Genomic DNA, 19,820 nt, shown 5'->3' with positions numbered 1-19,820 from the left:
CTTTACCAGCTCCACTGCTCCTGAAGCAAAATCACAACAGTATAGAAAGGTTCCAGGTGTATTGCTAGGAAAACAAAACCAACATCAGTTAAAAAATTATTATTGTAAAAGATTAAAGTCTACATCAGTGTTCATGGAACTACAGAGGGCCCTTTGGGGTTCTCCACAGGTTTGATCAAGCATGCCTTATTGATGTCTAGCACATGGAAAGCCACATAGGTTGTAATGAACCAACAGGGCAGACAAATTCATAAGAATACCAACAGGCAGTTAGTATAAAAAGGAGAATTATAGCCTTGTCAGGGAGGAAGTGAAAAGGAAAAGAAAGAAGGTCACAGAGGGCTGTCAGGAATGATGACAATGTCCTGGTGTTGTATTACATAAATGCACATTAATAGATCACATTTTCTTACAGAAGCACTGCATTAAGTCTCTATCATTAGCCCATGTATGCAGTTTAATTAGCAATATGATTTGGGCAGGGGTGGGGTGTTGCAAAAGTCATCCACAGTTCTGTAGAGGTTTGGGTTCCCATGTGCCACCTTGCTGGGCTTTTGATTAGATTAAGCAATATTGGCTGTTTCCCTCCATTACCCCCTTTGTTTTGTAAGCCAAGATGAATAAGAATTTCCTGTAGCACTGTTTTCCCTTCCTTTCCCATCCAAGACTAAGCCAGCTGCAAATTTCTTCATACCATTCATCAGATACTAGTAACTCTAGGGAGAAATTTTTTTCACCTCCGAAAAATTCATCTAAGAGGAACTGAGCAGGCCCCTCTAAACCTACTGAGGGATGAACTCATGGTCAATTCATAATCAATTAATCTCTCTTAAAAAAAAAAAATTGAGATTTTGGACTGACGGTTTCTTTAGAAAGGGAATCGGTAAACTCTGGCAGTGCCTAAGATCTCACAGTATACACAGCTGAGTTAGTGACCTCTCTGAGGGCTCAACAGGAGAACCCTTGTGGACCAAAATATATCCCATCCTCGTCGCTGAGCAAAACTTTTATCAGCTCTGTGCCGACCATGAAAGTTTATGAGTTTGGATATTTGTCATGGATGAGGACAAGCAGCCAGGCTTTGGACCCAGCCAGTCCCTTGGGAAAGGTTAAGCTGATCACCCAATTGACTTGTTAGGATGTTATTTCAATTTTTTTAGAGCCGAATAGGAGCTATATAGAAAGTCAACTTAAAACAAAAACACAGCTTGATCTGGATGGTGATTTCATGAGGCACTGTATTAAAAAGCCGTAACTTAAATTTTAAGGGGGGCAGAGGGAAGTGGTTTAAAAGTTATGTTACAAACCTAAGTGCGAAATTTTTCTGTAGCCAGAGTACACTCATACTTGACACTGTCTTCCTTTTATATGCATACAAAAGGCAATTTTTATATTATTAAATTCAGAGTAAAACTGGAGTAAAGTCAGGCCTGCTAAGAGATAAGAGATGTTTCCATCAGGTCAAGACAAATGTGTGAGTTGTTCAATGTACCAATGTGATTGACTGAAGGATTTCCATAAGAATAGAGATCTCCAGGAAAAATACCTAATGAGTGGATTCTTAATTATCAGAAATGCCAACCTATGACTAATGCCTCCTGTGAGGAAAACACAAAAGTTTGGCTCATCTTTTTTAATACAGCCACATGATATCTTTTCCCTATATAGTGTTACTTTCCAAACTTTTCATATTAAATAGGGCTCCCCTTTCATTACACGCTGTCTAAAGCAAAGCATTTGTAAAACAGTCCACTCAATACTTCCTGCAGCACTGGTCTAGCACCAACATTTGAAGAAAATTAAGATGCGAATAGAACTTTCATATTTGAAAACCCAGCACTACATACCATAGAACTTTCAAAATAGGAAAGACGCTGTTTCCAGCACCACAACCAACCTAAAATCAGAAGAGAAACAAGTTAAAATAAATGAGCAAATAAAACCTCATTTTTTTTTATTTTTGTCTTAAATTAGTTGCTAGGTAGGACCCATTAGACTTGAAGTTATGTTGAACAGAAAAGGTATAAACAGCTCATACCATAATTCTCAAATCACTTCTATGAGCACGTTTCTCCTCAATATCTTTCCAAAGTTAAGAGAGAATCCATCTCTCAAACTGCACAGGAAAACGCCATATTCTTGTCCAATTTCACCATTTGGCAAGGATGCATCAAGCAGTTGCACTTTAAGACAGAGCACTTTAAGAACAAAGCACTTTAAGACACAACTTTCCTTAGGAAATTAGAAACCCAACTTCCAGTGAAAATGGAATCTGACAATCTAGTCCTAAATTCTGATGTGGGAGAAACTTTAAAGGGAAAACAAAGTCCTGTTCCTACATTTCTCTGAAAGCTTCTGCCATAAATGAACGCAGTACGTCAAACTCTAAATGTTTACTTTCTTGATACTTACTGTCTTTATCAAGCTTTTGAACAATTAAGTGGAGCTCTATATGATGGGTAGAACATTTGCAGTGCATTACCTCTAATATTCTGTAAGTGGCATCACTACCAGGGAAGAATTCTAGCCTGCCAAGTTCTTCTCCACAGTTTTTACCCTGAGGATTGTCAGTAAGAGATTTTGCTTGGTTTTTATTATATACATATCCTTCTACAGAAGTAGAACCACCTCCAAAATTTTTCTTCCAATATTTTTCATCTTCCTCAAACATCTCATTTTTATGTGAAAAACTGTTGGTACTATTTATTTTTGTGTGTTCCGAAGATCTTTCTTCTGTTTTCAACTCTTGTCTCCTTTTTTCTGGAAGAATTTCTGGAAACTCCAGAAACAGCCAATTGCGATCCTTGAAAAAGTTATTTTTATGAGTCTTATAAAATTCATTCCAATATTTACTGGCTTCTCTCTCATATTTATCTGAAATTAAAACAAAACAAAACTTGGTGAATGTGAGCTTAGCTACAAAATATTGTAAAGCAACATGGAGTTTGGACCCCAAATTTACAGTTCAAAAATCCATAGTTTCCCACATTGCACACATTTAAATAAAAACATATGGATTTGGGGTCTTGCCTTAATCTGTGCTCAAAATAACTCCCATGAGGGTTTAGTTATTATATTTAATTATGTCACTTAGATGGGGCAGACAGGCTTTCTGCATCATCTTTTCTTTGTTTTTAAATGTAGTGACATAATAAAACAGCATCACCAAAATACGCAATCGTAAGTTTCTTAGACAAGCTTTCATGTCTCAAATTACAAAAGAAATGCATCTTTTCAATTAAATGTTCTCCATGTTCTTCCTATTTAAGAAATACTAAATCGAAATTAATTTCACTATTTACAAAACTCTATGAACAATTGCAAATTTGTTGGTAGCTAGTCATCTCTGAAAAAAACCCATCAATTAGAAATCCAGTTCTGTGAACTGGAGTGATAAATGCTACTGCATAGCCAATAGGCAGTAATTCACTCTTAACCATTCAACAATGCAGTTTTTACAGAAAACAACAATACAGTCAGAAGCAACATACTGGCTTTATTACTTTCAAAGCACTTCAGAGATTCTTACAATAGACCTTCGTGTTAACTTTTAATTCACAAAACATTCTAACTGAATGTTAAGAGTATCAAAGAATAGGACTGGAAGGGATTTCACCCAGTCAGGGAATTCATACCCCTTTTCCACAGAAATTTGTCCAACTTTCTCTTAAAATACCACCTTTCATATATGTTTGACATCTTTCTTCAGTAATATATTACAGTCCTTCACCATCTGTACAGTTAGAAACCTTTTCCACTACCTAACCTGAAATTTCCTTATTGCAATTTAAGTCCAGTAATTCTTGTCCCATTAACCAAGCAGATAAAGCAGATTCCTCACTTCTCTTTGCAACACCTATTTACTTATTTGAAGTCTTTTACTGTCTCCCATAAACAATCTCTTTTTTAGATTGTCTAAAGCTAACTCTCTTCTTTTTTCCACCAAAGTTATGGTTTTTTTAGACTTCTGACCATTTTAATTTTTCTTCTCTAGATTCTTTCCAATTGATTTACTACTTTCTGGTGCTGTATTCTGGTAAAGGCATTATCAACACAGAGCAAAAGGAATATTTTACGAGCCTTACAGGCTGTAATCCTGTTTATAACTCCCAGCTTGCCATTTTGCAACAGCATGACACTGCTGATTCAGCTAGTGATTCACCACAACCCTCAGATCTTCTTCTGCAAAATGACTACCTAGCCAATTGTTCCAGAACCTAGTATTTTTTTCAAGGAATTATTCTGCATTTATTTTTAGCAAATTTATGTCTTTCAGATCCTTTTTTGCCACCGTTTGCCCAGATCTTTCTGAATCCTAATCCCATCCTTCACCATACTTGAAACATCTCTTCACTTAATATCATCTTCAAGTCTCCCATTTCCTGAGGTCACTAATGAAAATACCAAGCAGAACTGGACAGAGAACAAAACACTTCTCTGCCCAGCACAGTCTTCCATTCTGAAAGGATCTCTCTAGGCATTCATTCACCCAAAAGCAGTTTCATTAGCTCTCGCTTGCCTAACTTGCTTATGAAAATGTCAAGTAAAGCAAGTCAGAAGCCTGACTAAGGATAAATTTCAGGACGTCTGCTGTTTTTTCCTTAACCCCGGGGCTTGTAACCTTCTCCAAGAAGGAAATTAGCTTGATTTTACATGATTTATTCTTGAAAAATATTTGTTGGCCAGCATTCATCTGCTTTGTTCTTCCAAACCCAGTGTCTGCAAGCTCTGGATTATCTCTTCCAGTATTCTTCCAGGAATTGAAACTAATTATCTGACTCTTCTCTTTTCCCACCTCCCTTTTTTCAAAAAGTAAATATTCTCTTTTCTGCTTTCCCAGTCATCCATGTACTCTACGGATGTACTTTGCAAACTGTTCTTTCTCAGTACGAGAACAAGATCTTTCCTCCTTCTCACTAGCACTAACAGTGCTACCCACTGGACTGCAGCTAACCCTTTCAAAGGAAGGCTGATAAAAAGATAAGAATTACAGCTTTTTCAATGTCTCTTTTGTTGATGGTTTTCCCTTCCTCATCCCTCCTAAGTACCAAACCAAATATTTTTCTTGTTTTTTCCCCTCATTCCCAAAGCATTTACAGAACTGTTTCTTGTTACCCTTGATGTCTCTTGCTAAATGTACATCATATAATGTGTTGCCTTTTTAATTTTGTCCCTACTGACTTACACTGACCCATTAATTCTTCTACTATAAATGCACAGAGTAAATATATGGTGCATTTCTCCTACCACTCTCATTTAAACCTTAACACACTATTTCCTAAATTGCTACAGCTTTTCAGAGATAAACAAGACTGAGAATTATCATTAGAGGCACAGACAGACAGTGGGAAGTGGCAAGGAGGTGGCAGAATGCCTTGTCCTAGAAATCTGCATAATTTTTAAAATTTAACATTTAATACGTCCAATTGTATTATTAAAGGGCAAGGCCCAGCCATGCAGAGTAATTGCACAGACTTGTTTTATAATATAAGTGCAGAGTTGATTGAGGTCATATATACCAGATGTCAATAGTGTAGATTGCACATTCATAGATTGCTCAGCTTCAGTATAAAAAACAAGCCTACTCAAAAGGTTCTTAAATCATTATCACCCCTTGTTATAGTCACTACTTTTCTAAAAGTCTGCTCAGAACTGTTGTACTTAAATTCCCATCAAGTTTTCCAGATTGCAGAATTGAAGAAAAGCAACGGCTAAGGTCAGCCTTTCAAATTGTATTAGTATGGTATTACATAGGTTCAAGTGAAAGAGCACTTCACTTTCCATTCTTTCACTGGTCACTCCTGCACCACTGTGTAATAACCACACATGCAGTATTATTATCAATTTTTTGTTTCTTTTTGTATATTTAAGTAGCCTGACTACTAAATTTTCCAAAGCATGTAAAAATGACAAAACTAATAAACGTATGACTTCCTGAGACAAAAAAATCCCTTACTTAGTCAATTGATTTTTCTCCTTAACAGAATCTTTCAACACTAGCAGGCATGCCTGAGAAGAAACTGGACATGATAATAAGTAAATCGAATTCCTAAAGGTAGTATCATGAGTTCATTGAGTTTATCTTCTCTTGTTTTAACAAGGCTCACCAGAACTATTCTATTTTAGTGATATAATAGTATTGTTGAAATCTGTCTTGTCTTTTTCCCCTTACAGTAGTTTCCAAGGCCCCAAAATAACCTGCTCATTAGCTTCAGTCTAGTTCATTGTTTATACAAATAGGCCAAAATGTACTTCCACTTGCAGAATGAAGCTGAAGCTTTCTGAAGGAACACTATCGGCGATGCTCACCTATTCAAGTTCTAAACAGAGGGGCATTCATAGGAAACGTCCTTGGATTCTTCTATTTCTTGGCAATAGACAAATGCCTGATTATTCCATTTCTCACCAGCACAAACTAAGTTCTAACTGATTGTAGATGAAGAATGAAAGGTTCCATGAGCCACATGGTTACACTGCTTACTTTTCAATTATGAGCTCTTTTTCAACTTTTTATACAAACCAAACGAAAATATTAGATGTCATTTTCGAAAAACATTGTACGCCTGTATTTAGATAAAAAACACGAGAGGTAACAGAAAAGGGCAGGATGACAATCCCACAGCATTCAGAGTGATGAAGGGCACACAATCCAAGACACATTCACAGGTAATTCAAATAAACTCCAACATGTGCCCTAGTTACATCAATGAAACTGAGCACAGGATCATAATGACGCTATGTAATTTGACAGGTTCACGACATGCTATGTAAACTGAAGCCCAGGACATCCAAGTAATTGTTTTCAGAATATCTTTCTAATAAAGGCACAAATTAAGAATCCAGTCTTCTATGTTACTATCAAGTTGATACTTCAGCTTTAGCATATATAACTATCCTAGAGTTTAGTCTAGGGTTTAGTTTGCCAGTTTGAACCTAGAGCTATCGTTCTTCAGAATGCAGAATACATTAAGTTTCCCTTCTGAAGACAGGCACAGAATTCCTTAATCATTTACAAAGCAGACACTGCATGATGTATTGGAACACCTTCCACACAAAGCGAACACACTGCTTCGTGAAGCACTCCCAGCTCAGCCTGGCCAAGGCAGCAAGCTGGCACCAGCTGGGACCAGTGCAACTTTCATGGCACTTAACTGAAATATGGTGCAATGTACAAACACTAGCTCTCTAAAAAGTCCACAAATCATTAAAAAGCATTTGAATACTGTACATGGGAACTTTCATCCCCAGCACCCTAGCTGGCTGCAAATTCATTCCCTTCGGTGAAGTAACAGTCCTGTAGGACTCCTACTGTAGTAGGAGTTTTATTCTGAAGAACTGTAAAAGGAGCCAGAACTTGCAACTGCACCACAGTGATGTACTTGTTTTACATAGAGCCTACTGCCCCCCCAAAATGCAAAATTGCTCAAATAAGTAACTGAATTGCTAGAAAAACACACTTTGAGATGATCTTTTGAGGCAACAAAGAAAAAAAAACAACCAACCAACAAATGTAGACGAGAGAATGTAGAAATAAAAAGTGTTCCTTGATTTTAAAGCATCTTTAAACGCCTTATTAAATAGCATTAAAATAGGAATTTTTAAGCCATTATGAATTTGTTACCTTGGTCTTCCCATTGGACTTTCACAAGCGAGTTCTCTGCCGCTTTTTCCTTGGCATTCTCCTCCTCTTCTTGTGACCACTGCATGTGGTCCCTGCAACAGGCAGTTGAAGAACCAGCCTTTAAATAGGATTTACCATAATCTTTTTTTCCCCAGGGAAAACAGTCACAAATTAGCTACACAGTCTCAAATACATTTTCTTTTTGAGTGCAAGCTAATGACCACAAGGAGACTGACGGTTAAAAACTAAGTTTCAGTGTATGATAGACAAAAATTAATTACTAGTTAGGTAAAACTCAAGTGATTAAGAAAAATCTTCCAACTGCAAAGAGGCTGAAGTAGTATGCATTTTTTTTTCTTAATAATAGGATTAACATACATGTTGTAAATTGAATGCTTTTATAGGAATGTATTTTGAGTGTCCCATTAGAATTGTGTTTAGCTGGATATAATAACAGACCTGTCAACAGGCAACTTGATGCAAGAAACTTCTCACATTACTAATGTTTATGATCAGGAACAAAGGTCATTTAGCAAAGGAATCAGCTGTTCCTGAAACAGGGAGCATAATCCACCTATTCAAGTGGAACAGGGGGAATTGATGAACAGGATTTTACTTATTTGGGGAATACAGACAGGAAGCATTTAGAAAAAAGAAGAATGAGACATTCCTAAGAAAAGACAAGCAGTGCTGGAATGGTTCCAGAGTCTATGCTATCTATACTTGCGTAAAGTGGTTCACTAAATGTTATATTAATCCATTAAATGGTCAGAGAACCAAGCCAAGATCTGACCCTTATGACTAAACTGCCTTCCCTGCAGATTCTGTTTGGACCAGGCCACGATGGGGAGTGCTCAAATATGTGCTGCTGGCACCTTTTAAAAGCAAATCAGCTGTCCCTCCAAATTGTCCAGTCTGAACAGTTTTAGAAATCTGATTAAATTAGATAATATAATTCAAGTAATCTATTAGATCCTAATCCTACTGAAATCAATTAACTGAAAGCCTATGACTAAAATTCCATTGGTTACTATGGGAAAAGGAACAAGGTGTCAACTTGAAAAGAGTTGATTGTCTCTAAAAGCTACCGAGCATCTTCCTGTTCCATGATTGGTAACACATAGGTAATTATTAGACCTTCACTGTTCCTCTTTTGTTAATTGTGGGAGACTAGTTGGCATGTATTTGTCTGCTTGCCTCAGACTTGATTTCCGCATCTCTACTGAAATATTTCTCATTATTGTCCCAGCAGTTTGCCTCTCCCCTTCCTGTATTTGTTCGTATACCAAATGTTCCTGTGCAGTGTCAAGTCTCTGACAGACGTGCTGTAGTAGAATAAAAACTGAATGACCGAAGCATTACTAGGCAGCCATCCTCTTGCAAAGGCTTGCTTCCCTCATTGCTATCACTGGTTTTGACCTTGCCTATTCTAGCAAGCTGAAACCGAGGACTATTCAGATGGCAATAATATACAGTCAGCCCTTCTGACAGATGACTTGCTGTGGTATAAGCTTTAGCTGATCAATTTTAATCCATCATTGTGTGTCTGTCAGAGCCCTTAAGGGGTCTACACACAATACTATAGGTGCCTGAAGTCCTCCATCTTCATCAACAACTTTTTTTCCTTTTGTCCCTCCTTGGAAATTCATTAAGCTGAAGAAAGATCTTTTGGCTCTTTCCTATAAATTTCTCTATGAAAGGCCCCACACAGCAGGACTGCAGCAGCACTTCTTGATCAAAATCTGCAAAAGAGGGAACATAGCATATTTCTTATGCAAACTATTTACATAGTTTGGATGCTTCAAATGAGGCAGCTCCTTCAGCAATACAAGCTGGCAGGAAGACAGAATACAGAAGAATTCTAAGCACAGAAGCGTTTAAACACGAAGTGTTTTAAGCTGAACATTGACAGCCACAAAGGAAGCTATCCATTTTAGCCACACCAGGAACTGTTAACATGAGTGGGCCTGACATGAGATCAAGCAATGCTACTTTCAGTTCAACTTATGCAACTTAGCCCTTTTCCATTAACTTGTTTGCTAACACAGGGTTTAATTATCTCTGAAAACTAACATGTGAAAACTATGCCAATTACTAACCTGAATAGAAGCAGACATTTTTTGCTCCAATGTTTAGCATCATTCATTACTGCTCTCTCAAAATGACAGAAAAGCACCACAGCAAATAGCTAAAGCATTAGTTCCCAAATTTAATTTGCTTAGTATTCCTAGCAGCAATGGTGGCAGCTCTTGGCTCCCTGCCAATTCACACACAGGCAAAAAGAAGGATGCCACTTTATGAAGTACCAAAGATGATGAGTGGAAAACAAAAGGACATAAATCCTCATACATCAATGCTAGGGAAGATGAATCTCTTGCGCTCACCCTGCATGATCTATTTAGCTCAACCACCACTCATCCTTATCTCCCTAGTGAGAACCCTGCTGATTCAGCAAGCTTCAGATCGAAGGACCTCCCACCACTTCATAGCCAGGTTCTTGATTTATCAAGACCTTCGCAACTTCCATGCAACCTCTGCTCCAACTCAGTTGCACCTGTTTTGCCTTCTGAGCTACATGGATTCATCTGCAGATCCACTTTCTGAAGCCTGTTCCTTTCAATCCCATCTTCACAATCCATCCCAACCACCTGCATCATACTTTGATAACTCTGTATTAGACCGTCACCGAATGCTAGCAAGAAAAACTGAAGCTACACATGACCAGTTATTTGGAAGGAAATTAAAAAATGAAACAAAACTGAGTTTCGTCAAGGTACAATGTTACAGAAAAAGGGTGGCCTTTTTCTTAAAATCTTTTCCTACCTTGACTACATAGCCTACGTTTGAATCAGCATTCACACAAGTAAAGGATTTTTCCACCTAGCAGGAGGTACCAAGTCTGGAAGATGCTTAAGAACTACACTGCATATAGATTTATGAAACATGAAGATAAATTTTACACTCTTTTAACACAATAACTAGCCAGCTTCCAGCTTCCTTGACCAAGGAACTTACAGAACTTACAGAAGTATAGATAACTCCAGATTTGGCCTTAAGGTGGTATGTGTTGGGGACCATGGCTTGGGGACATCTAGTTTAGAAAACAGTAATAGGTGACAGATCTAGCTGCATATCTTACCTCATGAGTTAAGCCCAAATTTAGAGACTAAAAAGAGTAACGAAGATATTCGTTTATTAACCAAAAGACAATCTTCTGTGTCATATTCTTCTCTTAAGACCTTTTTATTCATCAGAATTTTATTAGAGAAGCTTTTGAAATAATTTAGATTAAAAAGTAAAATGGACCAATTAACAAATAAAATGGACTACTAAAAAGAATAGTAATCAAAAAAAAAAACCAAACAGCAAGTTGGAAACTTAATTTCAGAGCAAAAGCTTGTTCAATAACGTCTCTGACAGTTGCCAGCAGGGGACACCTCTGAGGAAGGTATAAGAACTGCAGATTACTTTTATGAAGTAACCTTAAGCCCCGAAACTTGTCATCTGTCACTCCTATGTTATGTTACCCATTGGTTATCATTAGCCACATCCAGTCCCTTTTCTGATTTTGCTAAATCCTTGCTTTCAAAAATGGTGTGTGGTAGAGTTCAAAAATATATTTTAAAATTATGTAGAAAATAATTTCTTGTATAGCTTCTAAACTTCCCACTTCTCTTTTCATCAAATATTCCTTGTTCTTAAGTTATGAACTATAAGAATAAAAATTCCCGGTCTTCCAAATATCTTAGGTAGATATTCTTCTACTTTCTAGATAGATTTAGATATTCTTCTATCCTTCTAACACTTCCTGTATCACTTACTGTTTTGTATTTGTCTCCATTCCATTGTCAAAAATCCTAGCCTTTTCAGTCTCAGTTTTCCTACTGTGTTGACTAGCGTTCTCACTCTTTTCTGAGCCCCTATTAACCATGAAAATACCTTTTAGAGATGGAGATGTACTGGTGCAAATCAAGGCAATTCTTATTCTTAACATTTACATGTTAATGTTTTCTCTGCTATTATATCATTTATTTATGTTAACATTCAATTTACTTTTTTTGACAATTGTGCACTGTATGGACATCTCTGCTGAACTATCTGTAACATCTTCAGTACACCTTCAGAAGAATACAAGTAATTTACATGTTCCTTTCAAAATGGTGTCAATTTTAGAATACAGCGCTAATCCAGTATGCAACATTATTGTACCTAACTAGTAACTTTCTGCCATTATAAATAACATAGACTATCTTATCTATACACTTTCTGTTTCCTAATTCATTACTGACCTGTAACAACATTTTGGCTTTCATTCCATGACTAACTATTTGCTCAGAAGCTTTTTACGCAAGTCACTGAGAACTCATAACTGTCAGGTTACTTGTAACAATCTCAAGTTTTCTCTAGCACTACCATTACACATCTATTCTGGCAGTCCGTTGTTTTATATATATATATACACACACACACACCCCCCCCATTATTCATCATAGTAAATAATATACAAATCCATATGAAAATCAGCCTTGAAGAAACATCTCACCACATGTTATGCTCAAAAACCTTAGAAGGATCAGTTAAAATCCGTGATCCAAGTGGAACCGCTGGTCGTCTACTACTTTGGTGCCTCTGTTGCATCTTGCTTTTCCTCAGACATAAAGCAGAAAGCTTTGTAATGAAATTCATTTTGTTCAGAGATCTGAAAACACAATTAACTCAAATTACAGTTTTGCTGTAACTTAATTGTTTATGTCGCTTACATGAGAAACTGGTGAAATAATCAAGCACCAATATCAGCTTTAGTAATAACCTTTTACTATAATATCAATTTAAATGCTTTTTAGAAAATAGCAACATCCCTTCAGTATGCTGAAAGCCCAAATAATCCCAAAGTAGGCTACTGGAATGAAACTAGTTGAAAGACAAATTATTTGGTATCCCTTCAAAGTCCTATTGGGCAAGGGAAAAAAGAAATACACAGTGAAACAATAAACCAAGTTTGACATTGTACCTTTAAGAAGACAAGCAAGAAGTGATCAGTAAAGAAACCACTTGTTCTAGTGGGTACATACTGTCATTGAGATTGACATTTTTCACCTCACTCACTAGGTAACCGTCTTCAAAAGATTTCATTCTAGAACCGTGAAAAAAAACCTGTGGTTTTACGCTTTTAGATAGGAAATGAAAGATTTTTTTTTTAAAGTGTAAACATTATGCACCAGAAAGCCTTCCAAAATTTCTGCCATGTATTCTTCTGATCCTTGTTTAATGCCCTCTTTGAAATGAATGGTTTTAAATGTTAGATTTCTATTCATGCAAATTATAAAGTGCTTGAGATTTTTCTATTACATGTATAATTCTGTCTTATATTGCTGTATTTTACTTGGAATCTCTTCATACAGTATTAATAATGAAAGATAACAAGTGTGTGTAGCTAGTACCAGCATTTTGTCTTCTTGGGTTTTTTGGGTTCCCCCCCCCCCATATTCTCGTTAATATAGGCTTTCTAGGAGACGAGTAAAATAAAATACCCCTCCTACTACTTTTACCCTGAAGTGCTTTTGTTCTTTTTTCCTTCAAGTGCTCTGCATATGACTTCAAAAATTTTTCTTAGTCCTATTTTTTTCCTGCCTTTTTTTTTATTTGAGTGCTTCTTCTGTATAAACCACACATACAAATTTAATGCACTGAAAATACAAAATGTAGTTACAAAAGAACAGGCACAAGACATTATTAGAAAACATTCTGTGCAAATTGGTTACAAAATGAAGAGTTTTATCTTGAGGAAAATAGTACTATTTGATCACAAGTCTTGTACTGTGAATAAAAAAAGATTAATTTGTACACATCAATACAAAGCCTGGCAAAGGAATCACTTCAATTAAATGAACAATTCCTCATTTAAGGTGTACTTTTGAATGAGTCATGCTTTAAAAAGGGCATTGTTTATTCATTTTAAGCCTACAGGGGGGAAAAAAAAAAAGAGGGAAAAAGATTAAAATTTCTTTTTATTTGTCAAAGATTAAATAAAATGGGGTTTGCCTTTTGGCTGTCAATGCCAAATAAAACCACTGATAAATTTTGGCTGCTGGGATTACAATGTTATCGGGATACAGGGCATCACCATACAGTGAAAATATAACATTTAGTCCTATTGAAAAATTAAAACCTCTTCTAATGTTAACCAGTTTATTATGGCTCTTTTTTTTTTTTTTTTTAGATGTGGCTCGGCAACTAAAACAATTCCAGTTTATACTTTAATTACTACAAACTGTTCGTGCTTTGTTTTTGAAAGTATGTATGCAATTTTCGTAACAATGCATAATTATCAGCATATATGGGATATTATGAAATAATAATTATGAGACATGAAAATTAAGACATCATGACCATTTCTGCAAAATGTGTAATTTACATAAAGGCAAAGTTCTTGTAAACAAAAACAAATAGAAAATCCCCCAAAGCCCCAAACCACAATCTGATCTTAAATTATTATGATTAGATTATAGAAATGCCTGGATAAAGATTCCATGATTACGTTGCAAACTGTTTACAAATCCTCTTCCTCCTTCAATCATTCAAAAAGACCTGAGTTAGTATCTTGCATTTCCTGTGCCAGCATTGATATTCAACATAAAATACAATGATTCAGCTGCTAGCCTAGTCACATAATTTTTCTTGGCTTTCTAAATATCTCAGTAAGAACATGAAAAGATGCACAGATGGGAATTATAGTCAGATGACTAAGACAATCTTGCATCAGTAAAATCCAGGGATGCAACTCTTTTTATGAGAATGTGATCCTTTGAGTGATAATTGCACAATTTTAGCTGATAAATTCTGAAACATCAAAAAATGCAAGGAGAGCGGGGTAGGTGGGGGAGTTAAGTTTACTGTTACATCCAGTGCTAAATGTGAAGGAACTCCTTGAAGACATGCATGTATATCCCCGAGAGTTACAGTGATCCATAGATCATGAGATTAATGGGCAATCTGGCTACTAAAAGTTCAAAAAGCATCTAAATGTCTTGGAAGCCTAAATTACATTTTTAGAAGCAAGTCATTGCTTGATTGTTTCTCTAATTGATTTTGTTAACGAAACAGGCAAACACCCTTTCTCTTTGTCAGATAAGATGATCATACCCTGAAGCCATGACAGCAAGAAATGTTGTCGTCTGAAAGAATTAGGAGTTATTTCCTTGTTCAGAGCCATGGTCAGGAAGGCTTTACATTTGATTATTAATCAAAGCAATTCAACCTTCATCTTTAAGGATATTATCATGAAACTGAATTACATCAAAAATGCCTATATTTTGTGGTAGCATACCTATTTTTCAGAAAAAACTTTAAAGAAAAAATGCACTTGGTAACCATGCTGAAAAGCGACATGGAAGACTTCTTTCCCCTGTGAAGCACTGCCTTTTAGCCTTTAGAACTTTGTCATTGTTACAAATACAGATCAGGTCCTCAGTTTAGTTGAGAAACTTTAAGAAAACAGCCTTAAAATTCTTCCCCTCCCCAAACAATCTAACACAGCACCTTTAGTACAGCTTTTTGAAGGTGGACATGCAGAAGAAGGTAAACACATCAAGTGCCAACTAGACCTCAAATAATAGATTTCTAATTGATGTTGGCATTAAAACCTCTGGGCAGTCACATCCACAGAGGAAAAGCTAAAGACACAGGAGAAAAGAACTGTTCTAATCTTGTTTTTTAAATAGCAAATTACACACCAAAACATACATAAACTGCTTCATTGATGAGTAAAATCCTTGAGAAGTATCAGTTCTGAAACAGATGTCAGAGGAAAAAAACAAACAAACAAACCAACCAGAAATAACCTGTCATTTTTGTCCAAGAACCTAGTTCAATGAACTTATTGGATGAAAACATTTTGACATTTGACTGATCTCCAGCTACAGAGCTAACAACTTCTTCCATCTCCAATCACTAAGCCTACTTGCAGAGCCTCTATTACGAAGAAAAAAAATAGCCTATATTAGGAAGACTATGTGCAGCTTATGTTACATTTCTAGACAGAAAAGTATTCTAGAAACAATGAACTTAATATAATTACTTCTGCTTGCCACCTAGAAGCTTATCTACATGACATCTGACAATTAATTCCCAATGCTCTCCTGTAAAGCACAGCTGATCTGTTTCATCACCCTCAAACACTACCAAAACTCAGAACACCTTACAGAAAACAGATGCAAGTGGCAATCATGGACACAAAGTGAAAAATTATTCAAGATAAAGGTAACACAGAAGGTATAACTATGAATTACCAGTGGTTATTTTAAAAATACATACATATTAATATTTCCTAATATTTCAAATGGGGGGGGAGGGGGGCGGCAGGACTTTACTGTCAACCAGACTCATTCATTAAGTGAAGGCTTAATGCTATTCTATTTTAACAAGTGATTAAACATGCCCTCTTGGGGCTTCATGAGTAGTCTTTCAATGATATACTTCAAAAAAAGATGTGCACATTTCAAACAACAGGATATTTCACAACTTTTCAAACTCAGCAGATCTAAAACTCTCAACTGTTTTTCCTTCTCAAGCATCATCCCTAGGAATGATGCAGACCTCCCTGTGGGCACACAGCAACTTCAGTAATAACTACTGCAGAGCACTGACTGCCAAGGAGAAAAGAAAAACAAAACAAAAAATTATTTTGATTTATTCTGACTTGTGTAGAGACAACAGTTAACATTGGTTAAAAAGCAACAGCAGATAAAAACAACCAACCAACCCCCACCAGATAAGATTTTAACCACATGTACAGAAATGTTGAGTAAGAAAAGCTTGTTCTTACACCACCTGCCAGGTAGCCTGTTAAAAAGAGTCGTGCAAAGAGGAAATAGTTTATACAATGGTAGAGGGAGGGAGATAAAACTGCTCATTTACTGAAAACATCTACTTGAATCACTGTACATCCAGATCAGCAACAAAACATTTACTTGAATCACCATACATCCAAGAGATCAGCAAGAGTACTTAAAGGTACATTATTTGGGATAAAATAATGTATGTAGGTAATATATAATCACTTCCAAAAGTAAGACAACAAACAGCTATTAGGGACATGCAGAAAGCTAAGAGTCCTTCAGAGTTTTTTTTTTTTTAAATATTATTTAATTTCCTAATTTTGTATTCATTTGAGAATTGTTTCTCAGCCCCTATCCTCCATCTTGATACTCCTGTTGGAATTATTCTGCTATATACCTCCATCTTGATACTCCTGTTGGAATTATTCTGCTATATAAACCATTTTTGCAATATCTTATAAAACTACAGGTTTTATAATTGTATTTTTATTCTTTTATTTTTAAGAAGCGATCATACCATTCCTATAAAAAAAAAAGGAAAACGTTCTTCAATTGAGACTATGAACTGCAACATTAATTCTTGTTGCCATATACATCTATTGATCTCAGAAGACAGCGGAAGCAAAGAAAGCTTTCTCCTCCATAGTGAGGGCATCAACTACACTAGTTAATATGTTTTTAAGCTAATGAAGACAGTTTGAAAAAATGCAACTAAAGATAAAATAATGGCAACTGCAAGATCAAAGAGACATGAATGGCCAACAAGGAAGAAAGAAATAGTTACCTTAGAAATACAGATCTATTTTATTTACTGGATCTTTAATCAATTAATGTGAAAACGAAGTAACTAACAAAAGCATTTTATTTGAATTAATTGTATGGATGAAATGTGGAGTTCAGTTGCTACAGGTGACTAATGTAATTTGTTCTATCCTAAACTAAACCTGAGCCTCTATTTCTTTTTTTACTTGCAAAGGCAGGTGATAAAACATTCTGACAGAAGCTCGTCAAAAAACGCTGATTCAAGAAAATCACAGTATTTTAAAGAAATGTAGCAATTCTGCTGACACTTTAATATATTCAAACATTTTTATTATTTTTTGGAATGTTGAAAGATTTTGTTTTGATCTGGACAAGTGTTTTGTTGAAACGGCATCATTTCAATTTATAATAGAGATGTTCTGACTTCACTATCAAAGACTATTTTGCCTTTAAAATGAAGTTTCAATAGAGTATTTTAACTGAATTAAAAATACTTCAACTTGTGAAGAATACTTCCATTCCAACCGAAGCTAAAACTATATTTTGATATCCTAGAATCATTCTTGGAATGGAATTTCTTTTTGTACTGAATCTATTTATAATGACATTTTCAGTGTTAATTGTTCTACTGTTCCCTGTTTGTAACACCTACTAAAGGCACACTCAGAAACAGTGTAATTATAAATATTATTGACTAAAATAATTTGAACAATAGAAATTAAGAAGATACCAGTCACTCTTAGTACAAATTTCTTAAATATTGCAGAAAGAGGCAAATTCACAAATAATTCTTTAGGCTACAATCCTGTAAATACCTGTACATTTGTTTAACTTTACAGACAAGTTGTCTTCCCACTTATCAATGAGTGTTTGTAGGATATGGGCTTTAAATACGTAAGTATTCTGTGCAATCCTTTACTTTTTGCCCCTATTTTTCCCCTTTTCCCATGAGGTAACTCACGTCTTTTCCTGTTATTTATACAGCAGAATATGACATGAAACTCATTTACTAAATTAATCTATTCACGTTTAATATCAATAGGAAGCCATCAATGGTAAACATAGCTCAGAAATAAGGCTTCCTAGTTAACCTGTGCACCCTCTGCTGGATGGTGCTTACATAGGGGAAACAAAAAAGCTGTGTTGACTTTATGTATACCTATACATGCACAGTGAACGTACATCTAAGTCTCCAAATATATCTTTCAATGACTTAAATTGTTTTTCAACCCTATTTTCTGCAAAATACTGAACACGTAACTGATTTGTCTCAACACAGCTGAGAACAGAGATAGAGCAACGTGAATTTTACTACTATCTATAATTTATATTGAAGAACTTCCTTCATTTACATTCCTGCAAGACTGTGGCTGTCCACATGGACTTTGCTTAGGTGCAATCCGCCCTGTCAGCTCTGAAGTCACTGACGATGTAGATCCTAACCCGCTTTTCGGAGGAGCAACTGCAACCACCGTGTTTGTGTTTTTAGCTCACTTCATCCAAATAACTGCAAAGCACCAGAAAATCACAGGAATCTGTTACAGTATCAGCAAAGATTAAAGGTTCCACTCAGAGATCCCGAAGAACAGACACGAAACATATAACAGATCAGCAACTTCCACATTACCCCATTTGGGTGCCTGGCCTTCTCCACAGACTTCAGTTGCTCTGCTGGCAAGTAGCTGTTGATGACAATGACAACTTTTTGGGACGTTAGCTCTAGAAATATAAAAACGAAGCGTCATACATCTCAAGAAGTTGCTCTCGACGCTGGAGTTTTAAACAAATCCTGTAAGCTCCCACACACACACACACACACAGTTCCGGGTGCACTCCACCCAACAGAGCGGTGCCCGATGCCCGCCGCAGGGATGACCGCCACTTCCAGACGCCGGCCCGGGCGCCCGCCGCCGGCCCGGCCCGGCCCCGCGGGGAGCGCCCCCGCTCGCCGGCAGGGGGCGCTGGCCCCGCCGCGCCCCGCCCCGCCGCCCGGCTCGGCGGGCTTCACTCTCCCGCAGGAAGTAATTAAAACGAAGGAGATCGGTTCCCACTTTTTCTTAACTGAACTACCGCTAACAAAACTCTCCTGCCTTTATTTAAAAAAGACAACGGGTAAAATGCTTCCATTTACACGCCCCGCATGCCGACGCGCACTGCGTTTACTTCAGTCCCTTCAGCGCAGGGTACGGCAGCCGCAGCGCAGCCCGGCCTGGGGCAGAGGTACCGGCGGGCGGGCGGCCGGTCTGTACCGGCGGCTCTCACCGACCTCTGCGCAGAGCCCCTCCTCCTGCCCCGCGGTCCTCCGTACGGCCTTTCACCAGCGGCGACGCCGCAGCACCCCCGCACGGGGGGAACGACCCTGCTCCCGCCCGCTGGCTGGCGGCACCCACGCGGCCGCAGAGCCTGAGGGAGCAGGCAGGCGGCCGCGGGGCACGGCGGGAGATGTAGTCTGGGCGCGCCGCGGAATTCCGCCCGCGAAAACTACAGTACCCGGCGGGAGGCGGGGGGAAGGCGGTGGCGGTGCAGCGTTGCTGCCGCCTGGCGTCTGCGGTAACTGGGCTCTGTGGTGGCGGGGGAGAGGCGGTGGGCGCCTGCGCGCG

The 19,820-nt window shown here is 37.4% G+C and overlaps 1 protein-coding gene across 12 annotated transcripts in view; it reads right to left on the bottom strand.

The window, feature by feature from the left end:
- The window catches only part of METTL8 (methyltransferase 8, tRNA N3-cytidine), a 28,339-nt gene extending 8,594 nt beyond the window's left edge, over positions 1–19,745 (bottom strand). For 5 of the 12 annotated variants that reach the window (XR_015699003.1, XM_087733296.1, XM_087733298.1 and 2 more), the window contains exons 1-6: positions 18,848–19,153; positions 12,165–12,320; positions 7,622–7,713; positions 2,483–2,874; positions 1,848–1,897; positions 1–64 (exon numbers count right to left, since the gene is read on the bottom strand). Coding sequence is in view for 11 of the 12 variants with exons in the window: in XM_087733296.1 (XP_087589422.1) it covers positions 1–64; positions 1,848–1,897; positions 2,483–2,874; positions 7,622–7,713; positions 12,165–12,320; positions 18,848–18,852 (759 nt within the window). In the remaining variant the exon portion in view is untranslated. Of the gene's footprint in view, positions 65–1,847; positions 1,898–2,482; positions 2,875–7,621; positions 7,714–12,164; positions 12,321–18,847; positions 19,154–19,351; positions 19,668–19,710 lie in introns of those variants that run through there. The other 7 variants (XM_087733292.1, XM_087733290.1, XM_087733289.1 and 4 more) reach the window with 7 other exon arrangements.
- Between the last annotated feature and the right edge of the window lie 75 nt (positions 19,746–19,820).

This window comes from Nipponia nippon, unplaced genomic scaffold (assembly GCF_047370975.1).
Source record: "Nipponia nippon isolate SJK-2023a ecotype South Korea unplaced genomic scaffold, ASM4737097v1 scaffold_5, whole genome shotgun sequence".
In the NCBI taxonomy this organism is placed as follows: domain Eukaryota; kingdom Metazoa; phylum Chordata; class Aves; order Pelecaniformes; family Threskiornithidae; genus Nipponia; species Nipponia nippon.
Note: the sequence above shows the minus strand (reverse complement) of the source record. Positions and strands in the feature narration are given on the sequence as shown.